Here is a 14,919-nt window from a genome sequence, read left to right as displayed (position 1 = left end):
CCTTTTGTTGCCCTTGTTTTTTATTGTTGTGGTTATTATTGTTGTTACTGATGTCATCGTTATTACATAGGACAGAGAGAAATAGAGAGAAAAGGGAATGACAGAGAGGGGGAGAGAAAGACACCTGCAGACCTGCTTCACCACCTATGAAGTGACCTCCCTGCAGGTGGGGAGCTGGGGGCTCGAACTGGGATTCTTTCAACGGTCCTTGCACTTTATGAAGTCCTTGCCTTTTAAACTTAAGCATATAGATGAATAAACTGGAAAGTTTGTTAAAAACACATTGTTGGGACAATTTTCTGCTAATTCAGTAGATTCTCTTTTTAAAAAAGCATCCTGGGTTCTATAAGCATTTTAAAAAGGAATCTGTGATAGTGATTTAAACTGGGCTTGAACATACTCTAAAGTAGTAGTATTGTCTTTTTTTTTTTTTTTTTTTGCTTGTTTTGCTTGCTTTCAAAAAGAGTGATGGGAGACTATGAACATTTTGGTTTTTTACAGAATGAGTGCATGCATTCTATTAGCTTGTTTAATACAGGACCAGAATTAGATGGGAAGTGAGATAAGTAACAAGTAAAATAGCAGGTACCAAAGTCTTCTCTAGAACATTTAGGAAGGCAGTGCATTATTTTTAGAGCATACGATTTTTATGGTACTACTTAATGAACCAACAAATACTAAATCAAGTTAGGACAGTAGTTAAAGTTTTTGTGTGCAGATAAAAAGTACTCTCCAGCTCCTGGGGAAACTGTATAGCAAAGTGAAGGGAAGCTCTAAGTGAATAACAGGATGCAAACAGGGGGTGTGTGGATTCCTGCGGAAAGAACAATATAAACGTGTAATCATAGAATCTTGTTAGAAAGGAAACTCAGGTTTTACTATAACAATAGATATTTTTCCAAGAACATACACCTATTTATTGTGAGTTTAAATAATCCAACTTGGAAAGATCTTCTTAAACTGTGAAGATATATCTTTATTACTATGATTATCTGAAACCAACACACAAATTTTAATTATAACATTAATGTTAGACTTTTATTTCTCAATTTATGAGGTACCAGAAACTAAGTCCAGAGGCTCATGAATATAAAATATATTCTCTGACTCTGAGCTACTTCCGCAACCCCTGTGCATCTTTTGACCCAACTTGCACTAGTTGTATTTTTCTCAGTGCTTTCAGTACTCCCTTTTGTTATCATCAGTCACATTTTTTGTTCCTTTACCATCATCTTACATTTATTTCTTTGATTATTTATTTATTTAATTTAGGCTACAGAGGGAAGTTAAAATGGTAGGAGGAGATAAAGAGAGATAAAAACACCTGCAGTGCTGTTTCATTTTGTAAACCTTCCTTGATGCAGGTGGGCACGGGAAACTTGAATTCTGGTCCTTGTAAACTATAATGTGTGTACTCACCAGGCATGCCACCATGTGGCCCCTCACTCTACATTTATTGTCTTGTTCTTTTTTAAAAAAATAAAATTTTATTTATTTTTAATAATTTTCTGTATTTATTGGATAGCGAGTAAGAGAAATCAAGAAGGAAGGGGGAAGCAGCACCACTTTACTGCTTGTGAAGCTTTCTGCTTTCAGGTAGGGACTAGGGTTTGAGCCCTGGTCCTTACACACTGTAATGTATGTGCTTAACCAGGTGCACCATCACCCAGCTCCCTAGTCATTTTCTTATTCATTTGATGTTCCTTTTTACTCCCAATTTATTTATCTGCCAATCTATGTACATTTTAAAATTCTTTTGATCATGTAGATGAAATGTACAAAATGGACTCTAAATATTTTGTCACTGTTTAGAAATCTGATACGATGGAAATCCTGAATTAGGTAGATACTTAATTTTTATTTTTTTCATAATGAACACTTCTTGACATCCTTAATATTAGTAAGTAACCAAATACTATATTAATTAAAACAGTAACACCTTTTCTTCTGTGTTCTTATTTTTAAAAACATTCTTAAGCAATGTGTTTTTTGAAATTATTCTATAGAGATTTTTTAAATATTTTTAGAAAATAACATACACATGCAAAATTCCTGGTGTTAGCAATAAAACCCTGGAGAAGTGCAGTTTTTACCTCTCATGATAAGATTAAATCAAAGGACAAGGTAGCCTGGGGACATTTTAAACAAGGAAATAAAGTACAGCCTCAGGAAATAAGATTGAATATATTCTACATATATGAACCAAAAACTGTGGCCAGAGTTCCAAAAAATCGATAATAATTATAGTCAGTTTTCCCTATTAAATTTGAATGTTAAGATCAAATTAAATTTCTTTAATTAAAAAAGAACACATAGAGTGAAAATTCAAATCACATAGTGAGTATTAACCTACCTCTGAGATGGCAAGTACTAAATACCATAATGACTATGAGCAACAGTAGTTTACCAAGGAGACTAGGGTTTGGATGGACACAGTCCTCCCTTTTTTGTTAAGGAAAGGATTATTTCCTTGTATGCTGTGCCTTTTCATGCTGTACTTGGTGTACATTGGACTTGTTGGTCAGTATGGTAATATTATGGAGATTAATTTTGTCATATAATTTTTTCTGAATCAGGTTTCATGATCACATTTTAAAAACACTTTTTTGGTAGCAACTTTATACAGTTAGCAATTATGGGTATGACTAGTCCATTTTCTCTGTCGAGAAACAAATATGCAATAAGATATAAAAGAAAAAATTCTAGAAACAGTAGTCAGGTTCAGTGATATGTAGTGTTTCTTAACACAATAAGTTGCTCATGGTATTGAATGGCATCATTCATTTTAAAATTACTAATTATGAAATTCCTTTTATTCCCCACTGCATTTAAGTAATGGTTATCCTTTGTCATTTTTGTGGGATGTTTAATTTGCAAAGAGGAAAACTTAAAAGCAAGAAAAATATGTTATCTTTCAAAATACACTAATCTTGACAAGTTTGGGTGTCTGAATCTCTAATTCCACTAAGTGAAATGTGGAACAGTTAAAATGAACCAGATAGTAAATCCCCTTTAGGTGCTGATTTTTTTTTTTATTCAACCATTTAAGACTGGTGTGAGGATTACTATTGTTCAGAAATTTGAAGTACTAAGTGCTTAAGATATAGTAGGTGCTGATTTTTATTTAATTTCTTAGTAATTTTTATTAGTGATTTAATAGGAATTTACAAGATAATAGGGGTGTAATTCCATATGTTTCCCACCACCAGAGTTCCATGTCCCCAACCCCTCCATCAGAGGAAGCTGCAAGGTCACAGATACAGGCTGATTTTATAGCTATCTCCATATCTGTCTTTTTCTTTTTCTTTTGCCCATTTTTCCCCCAAGGTCCTCACTTTCTTTATTACTACTTCTGAGTATCTTTCCTCTTTTCCTCAAGATTCTTAGATAAAAGAAACAGTGCCTGGTTTCCTCTGGTGTTTTCTAGATGTGCTTCCCTTCCGGTGTGATGGTATAAAAACAAAATTCCTGGAGGTCTGAGGGCAAAGGGTCCTTTGGTTTTCTACCCCTATCATTTTTACCCCTCTGGGCATGTGGACCAAAATTCCTCTTGGGCTGCAGAAGGTGTGAGTACTGGCTTCTGTAATTGTTTCTGTGCTAGACTTGGACATTGGCAGGTCGCTCCATAAGGGGCTGATTTTTATAAAGATGAGTGATTGTATTTTTTCTGTACATGGAATTTTAAGACTAATTTCTCTAGTTTTTACATTCCTGTGTGTTTGGTAAATTACAATGTTTCAGTATCACTGCAATTGGAATCCATTTTTAAATGTTTATTTCTTTATAGATGGGAATTGAGAGGGAAAGAGATACCTACAGTATTCCTTAAGTGCTCTTAAAGTTTTCCTACTTGCAGGTGGCCACAGGCATCTTGAACTCAGGTTCTTTTGCATGGTGACATTTGGATTCTACTGGGTGTGCCACTTCCTAGCCCCAAGTGTAATTTATTTTAAATTCTATACATTTAAATTTTGGAAAAAATAGGAAGAATGATTATTTGCCTGAAATGGTTTTTTTAATTTTTATTTATAAAAAGGAAACACTGAAAAAAAAATAGGATAAGAGGTATACATCTCAACACATTTCCCACCACCAGAACTCCATATCCCATCCTGTCCCCTGATATCTTTTCTATTTTTTATCCCTCTGGGTGTATGGAACCAGGATCATTATGGGGTGCAGAAAGTAGAACCTCTAGCTTCTGAAATTGCTTCCCTGCTGAACATGTGTGTTGGCAGGTCGATCCATACTCCCAGCCTGTCTCTATCCCTAGTGGAGCAGGGCTCTGGGGAAGTGGGCTTCAGGACACATTGGTAGGGTTGTCTGTCCAGGGAAGTCTGGTTGACATCATGGTAGCATCTGGAACCTGGTGGCTGAAAGAAGAGTTAGCAGAGTGTCATGCTTTAAATGTCAAGTTTTGTGAGTTTCAATTAGCCACAGTATTTTGTATCTTAATTTTTACTTGTTTTTTTCTAGAATTTACATCCTAAAATATGAAACTAAACATTTTATTACCTTTCATGACTAAAACTGTATCTATTGACTCTTACAAATTTTCTTTTTTTTAGCTTTATATAACCAAATTCATGTAAATTTAAATATGGCAGAATAAATAATTGAACTATGGAAATAGTATCTCTTATGCTGACTAAAGTGATTTCTATGGATCAAGAATTTAATTTCTCTTTATTTTGGTATTTTAATTTACAGTATAAATTTCACTGGATTCTGTGAATCAGTGCAATTTTATATAGTACCTCTTAACCTGAGGTATACATACCAAAGATTCAAACAGAGCTTAAATGCAAGATGTCTTTTACTGTTTTACTACTGCGTGTCCTGTGTCTTGTAAATTTGATGCATTGATGGGTTTCCCTTTGACTGTTACTTACAGCTTCACGACTAAGCTTAAATCTCTTCAAGAATATCTCTGGTTAGAAATGTATGCCTTTTATTTTTTTTTAACAGCAAGTCATACACTATCATTCTATTAAAATTAGCTACCAGTTATCAGGTAGTAAGAAAATATTGCCTCCAAGCGCATATATATTTAATGCCTATAGTTAAATCTTTTAATTTTTATGAGTTTTTTTATTTGGCTAATCTAATTGTACAACATCCTCCTATTCCAGTGTTTTAGAAGTTATAGGCAAATAGAATATAAAATAAATCACTTTAATGTCTGTTCTGAGCCACAGTTATAGTAGAATTGCATATAATTAAGTGTACAGTTAGAACAACATTTAATAACATCTTTGAAAGTCATCACTATGTAATTAATAGGAATAAATCTAATTCCGCACCCCTCCCACCAGGGTTATTGTTGAGTCACAGTGCTTTCATGACAACTTCACAGCTCCCAGCAGCCATTATTTAAATTTTCTTTGCTAGAGGATGAAGCAGAGATGGAGGAAGGGAAGGAGGGAGGGGGAGAAAGAGAGATGGAGAGATGCAGCCTGAGACCAGAGTATTGCTCTACTCTGGCTTATTGGTGGTACTGGGAACTGAACCTGGAACCTCAGAGCCCCAGGCATGAAAGTCGTTTGCATAACCATTATGCTCTCTCCCTAGGTATCTAAATTTTATTTTATGACTGTCATGTAATTCTAGTGGTATAGTATTGAAAGTGCCATTTAAATTGGTGTTGAAAGTGTCCTGCAGATGCTTATCACAGGGAGATAAGAATTTATACCCATATGTTAACACCTGTACTGTAAACCATTTACCTCCCGATAAAATGATTACAAAATTATAACAAGTCATGGTTTTGAATACTTTCAGTTTTTTGTTATTGACATAGTATAATCATCTTTACAGTCCTACTAAGATACTCAGTAAAAGATCCTATCTAGAAATCAGAAAACAGTTATACCTGGCATATATTTTTGCTGTAAGCTCTCCATTGTGATTTGAGTGTGTAAACTCAACAGGTAACAGATTTACTCTATCCTTTTGACCTTACCAGCTCTAAAATCCAGAAGTCACCTAGGAACTTTACATTTTATTTTAATCCATATGGATAGAAGGTAATGCTACTGACAGTACCTGGACAGGACCTTTTTTTAAAGTCATAATCCTTTTTTAGTACTTTTATTTTTATTTTTTATTTATTATTGGATAGAGATAGAGAGAAATTGAGAGGGGAGGGGGTAGAGAGGGAGAGAAACTGAACATGGGCATTGACAAGTATATCCATATTCGCAGCCTGTCTCTCTCTTTCCCTAGTGGGGCAGGGTTCTGGGGAAGCAGGGTTCCAGGACACATTAGTGGGGTCCTCTGCCCAGGGAAGTCCAGGTTGAATTTAACCTTCAGTTCTCAGGCATGAATGCTTGTATTGAACTGGTGTATCAGTGCTCTGCCATAATTTTTATACTTTATAAAAAAGTTATCCATAACTTTGGGAAATAAACTGAATACTGGTGAGCTACTCAGCCTTAGAAGCTTCATACATATTTTCAATATCCTTCATAGCAACCATTCAAAGTACCACTTCATATCTAAAACAGCATACAAGTTTAGTACATGTAGAAATTTTAACTAAATTCTTGTTCGATATTAATATTTATGTGCTCTGAAGTTAATTTTTTAACAGAGCTTAGGATAGCTAGTAAGTAAACAGCAACTATCATTATTTCTGTTCAGCTAAGTTAGGAGAGAGTACATTGTACCACACTTTTTAAAATTCGAGTATGCATTCCAACATACTATTAGACTTGTCCATTGTAATTCACAAGCAGACAGACTATATTAATGAAGCAGAAGCCACTTTACATTATTTAATCATGAATAAATGCAAAATTTTGTGAATGATGTCAAAATACGAAAGGCACAAAATGCAGATGAAAAACATGTTCTTAGGATGATTTAGCAGAAAGATGTTGAGTCTCCATGAGCTGAATTATATTCATAGGGTAATATTCAATCTTACCCTAACAGCAGTATTAATAGTTCTAGCTTGGAACAAAGCTGAGAATTCTAACTTATTAGAAATACATTTAAAATATATGCATTTTTAAAGATACATCAATATGTTTTCTCTTCATCACTACTGATGGTTTGGTAAATGGTATGTTTATTGGAAAATTCATAGTGTATTATGGCATGGAATAATAGAGAAATATGATATTATCCTAAGAAATAAGCTAATATCACCTGCATCCTACAATGACCTTGGGTCCATACTCCCAGAGGGTTAAAGAATATGAAAGCTATCAGGGGAGGGGAGGGGATACAGAGTTCTGGTAGTGGGAATTGTGTGGAGTTGTACTCCTCTTATCCTGTGGTTTTGTTAGTGTTTCCTTTTTATAAATAAAATAAAAATAAATAAATAAATAAATATGTTAGTATGTTAAGTAATAACTTTTCCAACAATCTAAGAAATATTAAAAATTTGTAGAGGTTATGTTCTGAAGAAATTTAATCTCCTAAGTAAAAAGAAGTAGGAGAAATGTGTCTATCAGCATGATGCAAGTGTTTGAAACTCCTAAACTTTATGCCAAACTTATACAGTAAACTCATCATTATTTTTAGCAGTCTATTAAATGAGATGGAATATTATCCACTGGCAAAGTATTATTTACTTAGTCAACATACTATCAGTAACACCACAACATTTCAAATTTTGCTTATATTAAAGCTGCTGACTATAATTTTTTTTCTTTTTTTCATAGTTGCATTAAAATCTCCAACAGACAGAAATGGAGTCCAGGATAACTGTAGAACAAACTTGAGAGAAGATCTGAATATGCAAGAAGGAGAATTATTATTACAGGTAATTGGATACAGATTTTTATAATAAGGGCAATTATAAAGGGAAAGGTCTTTTAATTATCCCGCAGTTTATTTAGCATTCACTTAGTATTTGATGCCACTTTCAACTGTAGTAGTGGTGTGATACTATATATAGTAGTACCCTTTTATCTGTTGTTTAACTTTACTACTTTTCAGTTTACCTGTGGTCAGAATTAAAATGTTCACTTTCTAGATGAGTTAAAATTTATTATTTTATAAGGCATAAAATGAAAAACAGAGGTACCCTATTTATCTTTTCATTTTTTACTCCATGTCTTAATTTCCTTTTTAAAAATTTTTTTTATATTTATTTTATTTATTTATTCCCTTTTGTTGCCCTTGTTGTTTAATTGTTGTAGTTATTATTGTTGTTGTTGTTGTTGGATAGGACAGAGAGAAATGGAGAGAGGAGGGGAAGACAGAGAGGAGGAGAGAAAGATAGACACCTGCAGACCTGCTTCACCGCCCGTGAAGCGACTCCCCTGCAGGTGGGGAGCCGGGGTTCGAACCGGGATCCTTATGCTGGTCCTTGTGCTTTGCGCCACCTGCGCTTAACCCGCTGCGCTACAGCCCGACCCCCTCCATGTCTTAATTTTCATATACTTAAGCATACTCCATCCAGTTCCATTTAATTGTGCTTCTTAAAATCTAGTTTGATTTTCAAAATTAGCAATTGTAACACAGACACAAAGTTAACACATAGGTTTAGAAAAATGTTGACATTTGATTTGTGGTTGTCATAAACCCTCAGTTTGTGAAAAAAACAGTATCTGAGTACTTGCAAAACACAATGAAGTACAAAAAATGTGATATGCTTATATTTATATACTTAATGGATATCATTCTCTAGAAAGAAGCAATTTTCAGGATGAGGAGTTAGAATAGTGGGCAGGGGCTGGGCAGGGTCTGGGCAGTGGTGCTCTCAGTTGTTTCTACACATTACAGTAAGGACACTCAGTCAAGCTTTTGGGCAAGACTCACTGAAGGGAAGCTTCAGGAATGGTGAAACAGTGCTGTAGGACTCATCCTCTCTTCTTCCCATCTTTCTGACCCTCTCAATTTATCTGTGTTTTCATCCAAAATAAACAGAAATTATAATAAATGATAAATAATAACTAGAAAATAATAAATTAGAAATTATAGTGGTAAAAAGTAGCAATGAAAATTTAAGAATACTTCATTTTAGAAGTGTTGATTATTAAAGCTTTTGTAAGTATAATAGCACAAAACCCTTGAAAGAAGGTTGAAAAGGAAGACTGACTTAATACATTCACCTCTTCTAATAATGGGGTATCTGTTGGACTTTGTGAGTATCTTAAGGGGGCAATATCTTGGTAATCCTTTAAATAAATAACTTAATGTGTTCAAGTTGATATGTAGTGGTTTCCTAAGTGATAAATTAATTAATTGTTATTATATACCTTTGTAGTTTCTTGATGTGTGATCATAAGAATGTTTGTATTTCCACAATCTGATATTTTTGTAGTACCTTAGCACTGAGGTACTAAGTTAGAAGAGATAACATGTCATATTTACCTAATAAAGTGCTTGTTTATCCTGTGATGCTACTGAGACTTGAAGAAGTAAATAAAGCTACACTGTTGATAAGAGACAGTAATCCAGTGCAAGTCTTTAACTCCAATCGACTTTGTTCTGAAACTAAAAACTCTGTTTCTTTTTATATGAAGAGAGTTTCAGAAAAGTTTAGTCACAATCAGTAGTGAAATATATAGATCAAGTGCCATGTTGAATTGAAACATGAAATGTAAAATCTGACAGAATTTAAAGGATGTTACAACAATGCTTAAGGTATGTGAAAATGTAACATGATCTAAATACTTTAGTTATTTAAGAGGATTATATTAGTATCAGTATTGGACTTGATTATACAAAGAAATAATAGGAAATATATACAAAGGAAAGAGAGTATAACTTCAAAACTAAAAAAAGGAAATAAAAAAATAATTGACCTCAAGCAAGCAAAGTCAAAAGGGCAGGAAAAAATAGGAATAACATATTGTATTAAGTGGTAACTTCAAGGCTAAGTAGATAAGTAATTAAAAGGACCATATTTTCTGTACATCTGTTTTTCATATGTATATTAGTATTGTGTGTCTATTATATGTATTTTATATGTAGTCTGTTCCCCAGTTAAATTTTCTATGTTTTATTTTGAAAGTATTTAAATTTCAAATGGTGTAAATAATTTTACACAAAGATTATCGGATCTTTTTTTAAAAAACAAACAATATTTTTATCACTATTTTTTTTTGCCTCCAGGGTTATTGCTGGAGCTGGGTGCCTGCACTACAAATCCACTGCTTCTAGAGGTTATTTTATCCCCATTTTGTTGCCTTTGTTTATCATTGTTTTTATTATTAACCTTTGACTTCTCACATTTAAATCCTGTAAGCTACACCCTGCAAGCACACTCTCACTAGCCATGTTTTAACCATTGTGATGTACATATTTTTCAGCAATCATAATAGCAGCCTCAACTGACAGTACATATGAGTAAAAATTAGTCATATTTCTAACTTCATAATTTTGCTTCTTTGTAGGCTTTAAATGGCTTTGTGTTGGTTGTCACTACAGATGGTTTAGTCTTTTATGCTTCTTCTACCATACAAGATTACCTAGGATTTCAGCAGGTAAATAAACCTTTTTTCCCCTAGGCTTTTGTATTTTTTTATAGAAAATAAAATTTCTGTTTGCATATCAAACTTTAGAGATTCAGTAGATAATTTATATATAAAATATTAGTTAACATGCCCTATAGCATAAAATAGATATTTGAGCTAGTATACTTTATACTATTACTTATTGTGCAATATGATTTCTTAGAATATTTATGTAATTAGTGGATACCTTGTTTCTTTCACTTATTGAAAATCTCTTATGAGGGAAATGTGTATAAGGATGTAAATGAGGTTTGGATGGAAGTAGACAAGAACATTTATCAAATTAGGTTAATATGCTATGGGGGTATGTGACAGCTATGAAATAAATTAATCAATATCGAAAAGCACAAGCAAAGGGAACAGTTGCCATATATTTTTAATTCTAATTTCAACTGGATTATAAAACATTTCCCTGAAGGAAAGATTTAAACTAGCCTAAATAAGTGTAGGATTCAGGTACGGCTGTGGAGGGAAGAAAGATAGAACTACCTATAAGCACTAAATATATCTGATTTGTTTAATAGCATTGTTATTGCCACATTTGAGGGATAAGAACTTATCTAGGGGCCAACTGGTGGTTCACTGGGTTAAGTGCACATGTTACAATGCACAAGGACCCAGGATCAAGCCCCTGGTCCCCACCTGAAAGGGGAAAGCTTTGCAAGTGGTGAAGCAGTGCTGCAGGTGTTTCTCTGACTCTCTCCCTCTCTGTCTCCCCCTTCCCTCTTCTGGCTGTTTCTATCTAATAAATAAAGATTGTTAAAATTAAAATAAACTAAACCAATGTTTGAGAACATTTTGTAAGTAAACTTGAGTGGTAGCTCTTCTTATATTTTACTAAATCTAAATTTTACTGTACATGGAATCACTTGAAGAATTTGATAAATCTAAATAGGCCCTTAAGGCCTTATTCTCAAGTGTTCTGATTTATGAGTTAGAATGGAGCCTATGAATATGCTTTTCTAGCAGGTTCATTGGTGATGCCACGGTTTCTCATTCAAATAAAACTGTGTATACTATGTATACTGGAGTTGAAGCTGTTTTCTATATGCAATGAAAGTCACTAATTTATTTTGTTAAAGGGAACGTGTATATGCCAACCTGTGTTTCTGATAGTAGTTCTGGCATTTTTGTGATAGGTGTTACAAGAATGCTTTAATGCTAGAGAACTGAGTTCACAGGAGATAGAAGTCTTAATGAGTAAACTACACTGCCACAGAGTAAAATTTGTCTTTTAAAATTTTAATGAAAACACAATACTGCTTGTATCCTGTTTGAAACTTAACAAATTGCATACCTATCTTTATCATTATTTGATAACCTGATTGAGAAGATGTGAAAGAAATTAACTTGTAGCAAGTTTTTCTCATATACATGCAACCTAGGTATGCAGTCTTTAAAAAACATCCACATTCAATATCAGTAGTAGTTAAACACCATTTTAAAAACTAAGTTGTAACTCATTAGTGGGTAGAGAAATTGATATATTTGGATTTTTATCAACTCTTTGTTTAGAAATAAATAGAATATATGATAACATCTCCCACAGCAAAGTGTGTATATTTTCCATATGTGCTTATATGTGTGATAGAAAATAGGTGTCGTCTTTTACCAAGAGTTGCAATAAAGTTAGAAAAATGCTGATTTTAGTTTTAAAGGCTTAATGCCATAGCAAATGCTGAGATGCAGAGAAAAGTTTATGATATTATAAAATAATCCCTTATTCAATGAAATCTGTACCAAATAAAATCACCATTACTTTAACACTGAAGCTTGAACAGCAAAGAGATAATTATATGAATTTAAAATTACATAGCACATAGTTTATGCTATTAAGCTTAGAGAAGTAAAAGGCAACTGGTTGTTTAGGCATATTTCATGAAAGAGGTAGGATTAGAAAATCAATAAATGAGTAGAAATAAGCAGAACTTCGTACACTGTAAGTAAGGAATGAGGAAGTGATTTGACTGGAAAGCATTTGCATTTGCGTAGGGAAGTGATGACAAATAACTTTTGATGTATTAGCTATTGCACTGTTCTCTTTTTTTTGTTTGTTTTCTTTTCATATCTTGACTGACCAGATATCATTGCAATCAGTTAAATTTTGACTCATAAACATTGCTGAAATTCACGAATCTTGGTAAATTTTGATATTATTTTAGCAATTTTCTTTAATCTGTATACTTTTTCCCATGATGTTTTTCTCTCTGTTTAGTCTGATGTCATACATCAGAGTGCTTATGAACTTATCCATACTGAAGACCGAGCTGAATTTCAGCGTCAGCTTCACTGGGCATTAAACTCCACACAGAGTACAGACTCTGGACAAAGAGTTGATGGTGAGAATGTTTGCTAAAAGATTATATTAAGGATTTTTTTAATATAATTTTTGCAAAAGGAAGTAACTCCAGGGTAAAGGTTAGGAAGAAATAGAAAAATGTGAATCTGTAAATGTTGACCAGGGTCATGTCACAAAGAGCCTGATTGTATAAGGGATACTTTTTAAAATGCATTTATAAAATATAAAATATCAACAAGTCCATAGGATAAAAGGGGTACAATTCCATACAATTCCAACTACCAGACTTCTGTATCCCAGCCCATCCCTTCCTTGAAAGCTTTCCTATTCTTTATATGGGAGCATGGACCCAGGCATCATTATGGGGTGCAGAAGGTGGAAGTTGTGGCTTCTGTAATTGCCTATTGAACATGAACATTGGCAGGTCTACCCACACTCCCAGCCTGTTTCTATCTTTGCCTAGTGGGGCAGGGCTCTGGAGAGGTGGAGTCCCAGGGTACATTGATGAGGTCCTCTACCAGGGGAAGTCAGATTGGTGTCTTGGTAGCATTTGCAACTTGATGACTGAAAAGCATTAAAATATAAAGCAGAACGAATTGTTGACTAATTATGAACCTAAAGGCAAGAATATAGCAGATGAGATTTGGGGGTCTCCATTTTGGAAAAAGTTAGTAGGTCAATTTTAGGTATATTCCAAGGGGCCCATGACTTCACCAGTTTTTGTCTGAGCCCTATAGCTAACATGCAGGTGGACCCAAGGTATTGTCTGGGGAGATGGTGTTAGAGTTGGAAATAGGAGTGGAAAGTTGGATCGGGGAAGATAGTAGCTCCCAAATATGGGAAAATCATATAAATATTGTTAACTGTAAACCCCATTGATTTGATCTGGGGCCCATATTCAACACAGGAGCCTGTGTAACCTCTGCAACCCTGTTGGTCTGAGCTCACACTCTGAGGTCATAGATAGGAACATTCTAGGCTAAACTCACTGCTGGACCTATCTTCCTAGAGTGGTAGAGTATTTTGGCCCAGTCTCCCTTCAGAGAATGGGGCAGTCTCTACCATTATTGATACATACTGAGGGGAAGGGCCTCTAGGGGGCTGCAAAGGGACCCATTATATTGTTCCTGATGGAGATGACCAGTGACAGCGGAAAGAGGAATCTGTTAGAAGTCTAGGGCCATCATCATGTCTGTGTGGGAATCCCAGGATTCCTTGTCTAGGGCCCTGGTAATGAGTGTATAAGAGAGATTTTGACAGCTCTTTCAAGTAAAAAAGTATTACCATACTCAGTAATATAGAAACTCATGTTACTGTCTTTTGGGAAAGACATGTGCTAGGTTAATAATTATGAGTAAATAGTTCAGTGTTTGAAACATACCAAATAATGAACCAAACTAGTATATGCAAGTACTGATAAAAAATACTTTTCTCAATATAAGTAGTGTTTTTTTTTGAAGTTTATGTAAGTATTAAAAAGAGAAAAAAAAACATTAGAAAATGTGGAAGTTGTTGACAATGGTAACTCAACAGAAATCTGAATTTACTAGGTACTGTTTCATGTAGTAATAGGTGACATCCATTGAATTTTATTTTCAAGTAGTTCTACCAGGAAATGATTGTTTCTGTCTTCAGAATACAGATTCCAGTTTGAAAATCAATACACATTTCAGTTATTCAAACATTTAATTTTGAATCAAAATGAAAAGGAAATTTATATTGCTGTTATTTTTTTTTTCAGATGCCAATGAACAGGCAGCAGTCTATTATAATCCAGCCCAGCTTCCTCCAGAACACTCTTCTTTTATGGAGAGGTGCTTCATATGTAGATTAAGATGTCTGCTAGATAATTCTTCTGGTTTTCTGGTAAGGTGGAAAATAAATCTGGTATTTGATAGATAAACCTTACTATTTTCAAATTGCTCTATTTAGTGAGACCAGTCTTCTTTGGCTATAAAATGTATGTTATAAATGTGTTGGGACCCAGTAGAGCATATACTTTACTTTGTGAGGACCAACCCTAGTTTGGGCTATCAGGAGAAAGTCCACTTGATGATTTTATCATTGGTTAGTCAAAAAATATATATTGAGTTGTGTGCAAGGAGCTGTGCCAAGTAAGAATGATAGGGAAGTTGCCTTCTCAGAGAA

General features: G+C 34.0%; 1 protein-coding gene across 2 annotated transcripts in view; it reads left to right on the top strand.

The window, feature by feature from the left end:
* The window catches only part of AHR (aryl hydrocarbon receptor), a 39,294-nt gene that overhangs the window by 15,682 nt on the left and 8,693 nt on the right, over window positions 1–14,919 (top strand). For both annotated transcript variants that reach the window (XM_007534482.3, XM_060196137.1), the window contains exons 3-6: window positions 7,671–7,771; window positions 10,353–10,442; window positions 12,688–12,811; window positions 14,513–14,637. In XM_007534482.3, coding sequence (XP_007534544.1) covers window positions 7,671–7,771; window positions 10,353–10,442; window positions 12,688–12,811; window positions 14,513–14,637 — 440 coding nt within the window. The remainder of the gene's footprint in view (window positions 1–7,670; window positions 7,772–10,352; window positions 10,443–12,687; window positions 12,812–14,512; window positions 14,638–14,919) is intronic.

Source organism: Erinaceus europaeus, chromosome 8 (assembly GCF_950295315.1).
Source record: "Erinaceus europaeus chromosome 8, mEriEur2.1, whole genome shotgun sequence".
Classification (NCBI taxonomy): domain Eukaryota; kingdom Metazoa; phylum Chordata; class Mammalia; order Eulipotyphla; family Erinaceidae; genus Erinaceus; species Erinaceus europaeus.
The sequence above is the reverse complement of the archived record's forward strand: the minus strand, read 5'-3'. Positions and strand labels throughout refer to the sequence as shown.